A 12,289-nucleotide genomic window follows, 5' to 3' on the forward strand; every position below is an offset into this window, starting at 1 on the left:
TAAAATGTGAGGCTGGATGAACACAGCAGGCCAAGCAGCATCTCAGGAGCACAAAAGCTGACGTTTCGGGCCTAGATCCTTCATCAGAGCCCTCTGAGGTCTAGGCCCGAAACGTCAGCTTTTGTGCTCCTGAGATGCTGCTTGGCCTGCTGTGTTCATCCAGCCTCACATTCTACTATCTTGGAATTCTCCAGCATCTGCAGTTCCCATTATCTCTAACAAATGTCACTGCCATTTTGACCAATTCGCAAAACATGGCAAAACATCAAACTGACCCTTATGATGAAGCTGACGGTTTATAAGGTCTGTTATTAACACCTTGTTTTATCGATGTGAAACATGTTAATTTACAGCTATCAAGAAAAAAAAAGCTCAACAGTTTCCTTCTGTGATACATTAAGAGTGCGTCCTTATTAGAGAGAACCAGGAAAGAAACAGTGGTCTCAAAGGCAGAGCCCGCTCTTTTGTAAGCACTCAAAGAGAAGTGGCTTTGTTGACACAACAGAAGATGGGTTGCATACCAATGGACCTCCCGTATGGTGAGATAGCTAGGGCAAGAGAACCAATGGTACATCCAAAGTTCACCTCCAAGGATATTTACATGTGTGACTTGAAGACCATAAACATGATCTTACACTAAGGAGTCACAACAGAGGAAAATGGCCACAATCTTTTGCAAGCTTATAATGCTTTGTTGTACACCGTGATCATTCTAGATGGCACAGCAGGCTTTGAGGGCCAAATGGCCTCTTCCTGCATCTACTTTGTGTGTACTAATGGTGATGACCAGTGGCTACAGATGCCAAGCAATGCCAGAAAGACTCTTGGAGACTTCATGGGCAGCACTTGTGGCAGAACCTGTCTCCCAAAGGTAGGTTCTTTTATCCTTCAGCAAAGTGTGCTAACATAAAGATATTCATCTGAAAGGGTTGTTTGCTACATGTCCATCATTTCCCATAAATGGAAAGATGCCATTGAAAACGATGTGTGGGTTAATTTACTGAAATGTGATGGAAATCAAATAGACCTTGGGGCAAATGGTTTATGTCACATGGTTGTGGACTGGCAAAAACCTAAAGGAAGCAAACAATTACAACAAAAATTGACACTAGAATAATTAAACAAAAGAAACAAAAAAGAGGTTAATGCATTGAAAAGTTACAGAGAGAAGGAAACCTATTGATTTCACCTTTTTTTTGCAATTTTAATAGTTTAGAGATTTTTTTTAAAAAGTTTTTTACTCATTGTTCATTATATCTATTTCTGAATCCTTAGAGCGAAAATGAACTGTCATTTTTATTCAGCTGCAAAATCTGAATAAATAGCAAATTAATTTGGGGGCATAAAGAAAGAAAAAGATGGAAACAATGGTTCAGTAAAAGGGATACGAGGCATACAGAGAGCTGGGCAACAACAGATGTGAATGATAGAAGAGGTAGGGACAATCAGACCTTTGGGATGCAAATAAATGTTCGTCTCCAACATGTGTCACAGTCACTAACTGACCCAAAAACAGCTGTTCCATAATAAGTAGTTTGTATAAATTACATATTACTGTTTAGCAAAATTTTAGGCTAGACTCACTTAAACAAATTAAAGTCTCTTTGAACTCCTCTATTTTGCTACAACCTGGGTCATTTTGCTGAATTACAAACACATACTGACCTGGCTGTCCACACTGTGGTTGACCAGCTCCAGGTGGTGTCCTCGTCCCAGGAATTTCCTGTCCCCTTTCATCCACACACCAGCAGTGACCTGTACTGCCATGGCACTGCAGAGACCTGAAGTTCCCCTCCTCATCGCACTGAGGGATATAGGCTCCAATGAGAGGCTGAGATCCACGCAGACTGAGTTCTGCTTGCAATCTGTCTCGATGCTGCTCGCAAGCAGTCTTTCGATGTTCATTTGTTACTAATTAAAGAAAAAGAAACTAGTTTTCAAACAGACAGAAACAAAAGTACAAAGCAAACACAGTTGTTTAACATAAACTCGTGTACAGTGACTATTTCACTAATCTCATTATGGGAAAGAAAATATACCTTTACCCACATACTTGAAATACAATGCCTCTCACATATTCTAGATGCATCAGCTGAATTTGCTTTTAATTCTTTCAACACCAGAGATATGCCTGTTATCAATCAGAATTTTGATTTCCAGAGATAGTCCTAGGTCTGTGTTGTTTACTAGCAATTATCATGAGAGGTTACTTGGGAGGGCAGCAACATCTCAAAGAACAGCATAATTGGAAAAGGGTATGATTAGAGAAGACAGTCTGTGGGATTTAGTTTGCTGGAATGTGCTGGGGAGAAAATCAACTTTGGAGTGAACGATTTTGGACTGAATTTTAATTTACAAGGGCACTTTAAGTTCTAGGATAGGGTGAGGATACCTGGAAGTGTGTGAGGTACAGAAACAAATGCAATTTGTCTGCCAGTGTCTAGATGTCAGAGATAGAGTGATGGATGCCTGCTAGCTATCTCATTGTCCTTTTTCAAGTTTCTCATCCAATATCCTGCATGATGACAGCCCACCTGGTACAATATCAACTCCATTCTTCAATGGGACACTCATGGCAACTCCAAATTTAACTTGTGTGATAAGGAAACTGTGAGAGGGGTAAAGACTGCACCCCACTTCAGCAATATGTCCCTCATGCTGAGGGAGATGCTGTCCTCCAATAATGAAAGGAAGCAGCCTGATGGTAACACGAACATAATGCGGTTGAAGGTTGTCCAGGAGGTCAACAGCAAGCATGTTGCTCCCAAACTGAGGAGATCAGTGTAGAACTCCAAAAGGGCACAAGCAAGTTGTTGCAGTGAAGACATGGACAGCAGAAAAGGTCTAATGCTGAGAAGTGAGAAGTGTGTACCTTGGTAGGAAGGATCTGGACAGACATCATAACATCAGGGCTATAATCCTAAAGGAGGTACAGGAGCAAAGGAGCCTTTGCTTATATCTTTGAATATTGCTGATCAGTTAAAGAGAATAATTAACAAAGCATAGAGTATCCTCAGCTTTATTAGTAGTGGCATAGGGTACCAAAGCAAGGAGAGGATGCTGAACTTGTATAAAATACGTTAAGACATTAGCTGGAGTACTGGCTACAGTTTTTGGGTACTTCATTGCAGGACAATCTGAATGCACTGGGAAGAGTGCAGAAGAGATTTACATGAATGATTGCAAGGATGATAAACTTCAATCATGGACAAGCATATGGATGTACATGGAATAGTGTAGGTTAGATGGGCATCAGATTGGTATGACAGGTCGGCACAACATCGAAGGCTGAAGGGCCTGTATGGTGCTGTAATGTTCTATGTTCTATGTATCATAAGGAGAGATTGGAGAAGTTGGGATTGTTCGTCTTGGGAGAAAAATGCTAAAAGGACACCTCATAGAAAAAAAAAAATCACAAGGAGGCTTTATAGAGTGTACAGGGAGAAACATTTGCAAAATGCTTAAAGTTCAAGATGGAACAAATTTAAAGTGATGTGAAAAAGTACCTGCAAACTTTTCATACGATGAATGGTTCCAGTTTGGAAGGTATTGCCTGAAAGTCTGGTGCAGGCAGACTCAACTGAAACATTCAAGTGTGCATTGGATGTTTATTTAAACATAAATCAATGTGCAAGGGTATATGGGAAAGTCAGGAGTGCAGCAGGAGAGATGGGTGAAGCCATGATGGGCTGAATGGCCTCTTTCTGCACCACTACACTTCTGTGATACTGTACCATTTTCCTGCGTTTTCCTTGTAGCTCTGAAATGTTGTTCTTTTTAGATAATGAATCCTTATACCCTCATGCAACGTATTCCAGATTCTCACTCCTCACTGTGTGAAAAAGCATCTCATTACATCAATGCTTCTTTTGCCAAGTAGCTTTGTTAAGATTGTGATGAAGATGAAATATCAAATTTTAACTTCCATTATCTGATTGTTGTACCTGACACCTTTATGGATTAAAATAGTCTTTACTGGACAAACAATGACCTAAAATGTCTGCAGCAATCACCTGAACATAGCTGTGGCAAGTTCAGGAAATCAATGTTGAATAACTAAACATCGGAATTAAAATAACTTTTATTACAAAGACAATGAAATCACTGTTAACTGAGAAGGATGTTTAAGAAATTGGCATCTCCTGTTTCAAGGTGCATGTACCTGATAAGTGGGACATACTGAATATGAAAGGTCACCTGCAGGCTATCCAGCTTGGACAGACATGGAGTCAGACTCAGGCATTCACAAATGAACCCAATTTCTGCAGCAGCTTTTCAAGCAGCAGAACAGAGAAAGAACATGGATTGGTAACAGGAAGGACCGAAACGTACTCTCTCCTTGATTCCTTCTTACGAAGTAGCAAGGCATTGTTCAGTTAGAAAAAGCGCAAACTGGGGAGATACTCATGCATTGACAATCCAAAGAGATTTCAAACTTTTGTCATTGCTGAGCATTTGGGCCAAAGGGCCTGTTTCCACACTATAGGGATTCTATGATCTAATATAAGTAAATAACAAACCAATTCAGGTCTGAAATTAAAAATCCATGCATCACAGTCATTGAGGACTTTTAAAATGTATAGCCCTTATTCTTCCCTCCCTTTCTAACTTGCATGTGATTCTGTGCATTTGATTTTGCATTTTTATAACTTTTTATTTTCAATATTAATAAATAACTGGTAAAAATAGTAAATATTCTTTTAGAAACACATACAATTCTCCTCATAGTATACAATACTTCCTAGCTTCAAATCACCTGCAAGTTTTAAAATTGTGTTTTGCCCACCAAGCTCTGGCTGATTAATATCTGTCAATATGCTAGGAATATAAAACAGCAAGTAACATAATATGGGACAGGAAAAATTCTATAGACATGTAAACATGAAAAATAAAGCAGCAGAGACAAATGCGGGCCTATTACAGACTGAAACAGGAGAATTTGTGGACAAGAAATAGAGAAATGGCAGAGAAATGAAATATGTACTTGGTCTGTCTTCAAAGAGGAAGACACAAGAGGTTTCACTGAAATAATTAAAATCCAAAGATCTAGTGAGAATGTAGAACTGAAAACAAATTAGTGTTAGTACAATGGTCATATGACTGAAGATTAGAAGCGACCCATGTTTTAAGAAAGGATGGAGGGAGAAAACAGGGAACTGGTTGTCTAATTCAGTGGTATGAAAAATAACAGGATCTGACATAAAGGATGGATAGTTAGAAAATAATTATCTGGCTGGAAAGAGTCAACATAGATTCATGAGGAAGAAATCATGGTTGACAAGCCTCATTAGAGTTTGTGAGGATATTACTAGCAGAGTCAATAATGGCGGGGGGGGGGGGGGGGGGACGACTAAATTCAGAGCATTTGAATTTTCAGAAGTCTTCTGATAAAACCCCACACAGGAGGTTAGTAAACAAAGTAAATATGCATGGATTGTGGGTAATATAGGTTGAGGATTGGCTAATAAGCAAAAGCAGAGTAGGAATCGATGAGTACCTCTCAGGTTGGCACACACAAAGATACAAAGCCACATACATTCACAATCCACATCGATGATTTGGGTATGGGGGCCAATTATAATGATTCCAAGTTTGTACATGACATATGCTTGGTGGGAGTGTGAATTTCGAGAAAGATAGAAGGAGGCTTCAAGGAGATTTGGACACGCTGAGTAAAATGGACAAAGTATGGCAGACGGAATATAACATATGTGGGGTTAAAAGAGATCTGTCGCAATGAACGATGTAAATATTAATTCTAAATGGTTAACAATAAAAAAAACTGTCAAGACAGCAGGACAAAGGATCTGAAAATATGAAGATCGATTTTCAGGTCTACTGGTTGCAACTATAAACATGATCAGAACTTTCGTCTCATCCATGCCTTAATCATGACAAGAACTGTACAACCACTGATACTAACAAATTGTAACTTGACCATTTCCATGTGATCAGATTCTATGAATTATATCTACATTTTTTCCCTAAAAGTCCAAGTTAAATTCACTTTAAAGCAAATGCAAACACTTTGAACTCCTCGTTTTTGTACAACTTTGGCCATTTTACTTAATTACAAGCACAGACTGACCTGGCTGTCCACACTGTGGCTGATCAGTTCCAGGTGGCGTCCTAGTCCCTGGAATTTCTTGTCCATTTTCATAAACACACCAACAGTGGCCAGTACTGCCGTGGCATTGTAGAGGTCTAAAGTTTCCTTCATCATCACACTCAGGGATATGGATTCCAGTAAGAGCTGGCGATCCACGCAAACTTAGCTCTGTTTTCAGCCTCTCTCGATATTGTTCACAAGCAGTCTTTGGGTGCTGAATGGGTTCTAAATCAAATACACAGAAACTGGTTACAAAACAAGGGGATGCACTCCATGTAAATTGGGTCATGCAATGTCATCTGTCCATTTATAGAAAAAAAACTGATGTACTTATAATTGGGAATGCATAGGAAGCCAAAACTTGAGGATCGCAGCTATCTCAGAGGACTGTGGTGTGTACAGAGAGGAGGAGGGACACGGCCATGGAGGCATTTGAAAATAAAGATGAGAAATTTAAAATCAAAATTATGCTTGACTGGGTAGATCAGCAAACACAGCAGTGATAGGGTGATCACATCAAACAATATACTTTTACCCAACAGAATTTAGCACAATTAACTTGCTCTATAATGCTCCACACTGACGGAAGTCAGAACTCTTGTGTCCCCCATTTGATAGATGTTAATTTATGAGGGTTTATGTCAGAGGAGACATTTCTATTTGAAAAATTCTTAAGTATAACTGGATAAAATCTGGTTGTGGAAGGCATTTTCTGTGGAATTTAGTTAAAGGCAAAATTAAAATCGCTGGGAAAGAAATCATATCTAACACATTGCCCTTCATTCTGCACCACATCTAAGCATTATATAGGGCATACATTAGTTTTTCCTTTACACACTGAGGTTTTTAAAACTTTTACATTTTGCATGCCAAATTGTTGATTGTGAAAGATGAACATTGCAGTGAAGGAACCAGAGACTTGAGTGCTCAAAACAACCAACTGTAGTGCAGGAGACAAATCAGATTATAATATTATGAAATTAACTGCTGAATGGCTGAGAATGATCTGATACAGAAAGTCAATTGAAGACAGAGATAAAGTGATTGACTAAAGGAGAGTAAAAAAGGAAGTGAAAAGTTTTCATTTATAATCCTCAAACATTTAGTGCTTCAAGGAATGAGACTCAATGCTTGCAATAGTTAATTTTCAATAGTACAGAAAATGATTGGCAGTAACTATCAAATGTAATGGTGTACAAAATGATAACTCTAAGCATGTTGTGGCATGTTTAATTCTTATATACCATACAAGTACAGCAACTTATTGCATTTAATATATTTTCATGTTGAAGCACAGAGTGAGTGAGATTCCACTTTCTGCATGCTATGAGTTCAGATGTAGCAAACCCAAACCGATGGTCAACCATACCCCATTAAGAAGTAAAGTAAGTAAACAAGTAACAAGAGATAAACAGGAGATAAACAGAATGCTTCTGAAGCACAACTGATCAATGACTTTTCTTCCTTTGGAATTTCAGTAAATCAGCAATTTAATGAGATAACAACTACAATTGACTTAAACAAGACCTACTGACCTGAGTGCCCACATTCTGGTAGATTATTTCCAGGCTGTGTTCTAGTTCCAGAAATTTCCCTGCCCCATGCATCTACACACCAGCACTGTCCTGTACTGCTGTGGCACTGTAGAGGTGTGAAGTTGCCCTGCTCATCACATTGAGGAACATGCATTCCAAAGTGGGGCCTAGGCCCACGGGGGCTGAACTCAGCTTCCACTTCATCTCGCAGCTCCTCACAAGCAGTCTTTGAACGTCCTAGAGGTTTTGAAGAAGGAAAACATTGCTGTCAGAGATAGTAGGAACTGCCGATGCTGGAATCTGAGATCACATGGTGTAGAGCTGGATGAACACAGCAGGCCAGGCAGCATCAGAGTAGCAGGAAAGCTGATGTTCCAAGTCTGGACCCTTTTTCAGAAAATATGCCATCAGCTGTGTTTCATGAATTGCAGAGCTGCAGAATGCAACAAGATGCAAAATGGCAATGCAACACCAGCACCCCAACAAAACTCCCACCTGCTTCCCACACCCAGCCCCACAGTCCCAGTCTGAGCTCAGAATTAAGGCACTGCAACATCTTCCAGTTAGAGAAAGGAACTGTCCAGGATTTGCAGCCTGTTGCAGTACTGGGTATCCTGACAATGGCACTGGAAATGGGTAGAATCTCCACTGGGATTGGAAAGGCTGGCCATGTTAAATCATGTGATAGCCTTGCCATTAATTATGTACAGCCAAGGGGCCTGTTATTTCTGCTTTGAGATGGGTAAGAGGTCACCAACCCTGCCATTAGTTCACCATGGTCAAAGGTCCGGGAACAATATTGAAACAGTGCTTAGGCATGTATCAATTCTTCACCTGTTATTAGAATAATTTTGCCTGTCCAAGAAGAGCACTTTGAACTTAATTACTCCCTTCTCCTTGCCTATCTCTCTTCAAACCTTGGGCCAGCCAGTCATCAGCTTTGACCTTTTCTTCATCATTTAGCTATGCCTTCTGAGACCCTTGAGCAACCTGCCATTATCCTGTCAATCAGACGTCCATTAATCCAGATCTGTCACTCTGTCGTTGCTGAACTACAATCCATCATTCTTGACCCTCTCTTTATCACCCATGACTCGCACTTGGTAACCCTCAACTCGCTCAGCCTCACTATTGACCTGTCTGTGATCATCCTTCATTTCCCCTCTATCATGCTTGATCTACCTTGAACAGAGACTAACCTCCTCTCTAAAAGCCACCTCTCTCTGAGCCCCATGACGCTCCTTAGGCCCCACCTTGACCTGATCTCCCATCCAAGGACAGTTATGTCTCCAAACTCCCAAGGCATTGCAGGGTGATGCCCTTTGGAAGGAGTAACAAGACGAGGTGTACTGAAATGATTGGCCGGACACTAGGAAGTTCAGAGGAACAGAGGGATGTTGGGATGCTTGTCCACAGATCCTTGAGGGCAGCAGGACAAATTATAGGGTGATTAAGGCTTAGATAATAAGTACGGAAGATTATAAATCGGAGCTATACAAGACTTCTGGTTCAGCCACAGCTAGAGTACTGTTTGCAGTTCTGGTCACTTCACTATAGAAAGGATGTGACTGCACTGGAAGGAGTGCTGTGGAGATTGAACATTGTATTGCCTGGGATGGCTGCAGTTTAGCTATGGAGAGAGGCTGGATAAGTGCCAGTTTTCCTCCCAGCAGAGAAGAGGGGACCTGATTGAGGTGTATGGACAATGGTGGATTGAAAGCAGTCTTCCCCTTAACTGAAGTTTCAATAACAGTGATGACATACTTTTAAGGCGAAGGCAGGAGGTTTAAAGGGGATTTGAGTTAAAAAAAACAGAGGATGGGAATCTGGAATGCACTGCCTGGGGAGGAGAGATGAAATGGGAAACTGCACAATGTTTTAAAAGCAGTTGGATGAGTACTTGAAATGTCATAACATTCAGAGCTATGGGCTAAGTGGGAAAGTGAGACTAGGATACATTTAGAGTAGTATTTTTGTCAGGGCTTTTACTGTATGATTCAACGATTCTATCAGTCAACATCTGCACTTTACTCAGGTTCTTCTCTCTAGACCAAAAAGGTTTTCCAATTCACAAATGCAGCTGCTATTCTCTCTAAATCCAACAGAAAGATTACTTTGCCTGCTGTATGCCTCCTTCAAGCAGTTGTGAGTCTGAAAAGACCTGTTTACTGGTGGCTAATCACAAAGGTACAATGCAATTTGGCAAAGTGTTTTAATGAGTATGCATCACGCGTTAATGTATTAAAGGTAGGTTTGCACTGGTTGCCTTCAGGCAATACAACCTGCATCTAATCCAATGTGAATTTATATCCTGCCAAGAGAGAGATGACATGTGGCAGCTCAATACTGATATTGATTTGGTTAGGGTTTGGTAGTGTAGTGGTAGTGTCCCTACCTTTGAGCCAGGCGAGGCCTGGGTTCAAGTCCCACTTACTTCAGAGGTGTGTCATAACATCTCTGAACAGGTTGACGTAAAAACAATCTGATATTGACTGTCCACGAGAGGTCCTGTTATGCAAATAATAATATGTTCTACTATATGACTGTAATACATCCTACAAGCAGGAAGTTACAAGGTATAATCATCTCAATAGATTAATGAGATGTGAGGCAGGAGTTAAAATTTGAATAAAATCCAGGGAAACTGCAGATTCTGTAAGTCAGGGACAAAAACAGAAGGTGCTGAAAAAGCTCAGCAGGTCTGGCAGCATCTGTGGATAAAAATGTCAGAATTAACATTTCGGGTCTGGTGACCCTTCCTCAGAGCTCAGAGTTTGGGTCACCAGACCCGAAACATTAGCTCTGATATTTTTTTCTCCACAGATGCTGCCGGACCTGCTGAGCTTTTCCAGCAACTTCTGTTTTTGTTAATATTTGAATGATTGGTTTACTGAAAGCACCAAGTTGTTAAAATAACTGAACTGTTAACATAGTTAAGACATTCTATACGGGAAAACAAAGAAATAGGGCTGGATTTTAACTCCAGGGCAAAAGCATGGCAAAGTGAATAGGAGTGATGGCAGGGAGACATGACCAATTTTAACAGCCGAGTCTCGTTAGGATATTGTTTCCAAGTATCTCTCTTTAAAAAAATCATCTCTTTTTAAAACAAGACTGCACTTCAAATTGACCCTGCGCAGTCATATAGTTGCCAGAGCCAGGATAATATTACTACTGTTGGATACAGATGCAATCTCCAGGAGATAATTCTCCTGCTTTTCCCAGTCCTTCAAATCAAATCCTAAAGATAGACACAAAGTTGCTTTGAAATAAAATTTGATTTTGGATTCCTACCTGGCTCTTTTGGTCTACACTGGGTACCATCTCCTTCGTAACCAGGGTTACACCGACAGACATATGAGTCAGGGGTGTCATAACAGGTTGCATGTGGATGACATAAACCTTCAGTACACTGGTCAACAGCTGCAAAAAAAAAACAGGTTGGTTTTAGTCAGGTTTTCAACTCTCAAAATTTCCTCCCTACTTTCATTACTCTCCTAACTAGGTATTTTTTTTGCAGAAGTATCATTCCATCATTGGGAGTAGGAACTACTGCAATTCCTTCACAAAAGTTTATTCTTTATGTTGGAGTTTGCTAACAAATGCATACCCTCAAGAATGTATCCATAGTGGTTAACAGATGGTGCAGTGTGAGCCCTAACATTTGCTTCACTGGGTCAGAGACAATTGTAACACTCTGACTGCTGCCTTAATTGATATTAGTTAGTTCCAGCAAAGAAAAGGGAAGCAAGCCTATGATCAGCTCAGCGAGTATGTCTACAATCTCATCTACAACCTGAGCTACAATTCTTCTTGAAAACTTTAAGCCTACAACTTTCCTCATGTAGTATACTTGCCTGCAGAGAAATGGAAATGAAATAGTCAACTGTAAATCAGGCACTAGCAGAATTTTTATACAAAATACTTTAATGTTAAAAGGTCCATGAGCACTTTTCACTGGGCCTGTACTATCAGTCCTTTTATTCACAACGGGCTTCGCTTCGTTAAAGACAATAGCATGTGGAAGCATTTTGCAAAATATCATTAAAATTTTAAATAGAATTGCACGTACTGTGTAATATTCCTAGCTACTGACACCATTCTCTTCTTAGCAACTGATAGTGAATCGGGCTGATTACAATTTCAGTGTCTTTGGTGTCAGAGATGAGTTTCTGACATGCAATCACTAAAAATGTCCATTTCCACCTCTATAATATTGCACAACTCCACCTCAACGTCAGCTCATTTGCTGCTGTAATCTTCATACATGTATGTTACCTTTAGATTTGACGATTCAAAGACTGACCCTCCACATTCTATCCTCCATAAACATAAATTGATCTAAAACTTTGCTGTCTATACCCTAAGTCACACAATTCCCATACACCAAAGCCACTGTGGTGCTGTCCTACACTGGATTCTGGTCAAGCAACACCTCAATTTGAAGATCCTCGTCCTTGTTTCTAAGTCCTTCCATGGCCTCACCCCTCAGTCACCTTCGCCAACTCCAAAGCTCGACATGAAATCTATGCTCATCAAATTTTGGCCTTTGAGCATCCCCAATTTTAATTTCTTCACTGTTGATGGCCATACCTTCAGCTGCTCAGGCTCCATACTCTGAAATTTCCTCCTTAAACCTTTCAAT

At 40.2% G+C, this 12,289-nt stretch overlaps 1 protein-coding gene across 2 annotated transcripts in view; it reads right to left on the reverse strand.

The window, feature by feature from the left end:
• Positions 1 to 12,289, reverse strand: part of nid2a (nidogen 2a (osteonidogen)) — a 102,981-nt gene that overhangs the window by 58,243 nt on the left and 32,449 nt on the right. For both annotated transcript variants that reach the window (XM_048538334.2, XM_048538333.2), the window contains exons 11-14: positions 10,939 to 11,067; positions 7,645 to 7,881; positions 6,089 to 6,334; positions 1,666 to 1,911 (exon numbers count right to left, since the gene is read on the reverse strand). In XM_048538334.2, coding sequence (XP_048394291.2) covers positions 1,666 to 1,911; positions 6,089 to 6,334; positions 7,645 to 7,881; positions 10,939 to 11,067 — 858 coding nt within the window. The remainder of the gene's footprint in view (positions 1 to 1,665; positions 1,912 to 6,088; positions 6,335 to 7,644; positions 7,882 to 10,938; positions 11,068 to 12,289) is intronic.

Source organism: Stegostoma tigrinum, chromosome 10 (genome assembly GCF_030684315.1).
Source record: "Stegostoma tigrinum isolate sSteTig4 chromosome 10, sSteTig4.hap1, whole genome shotgun sequence".
NCBI lineage: Eukaryota > Metazoa > Chordata > Chondrichthyes > Orectolobiformes > Stegostomatidae > Stegostoma > Stegostoma tigrinum.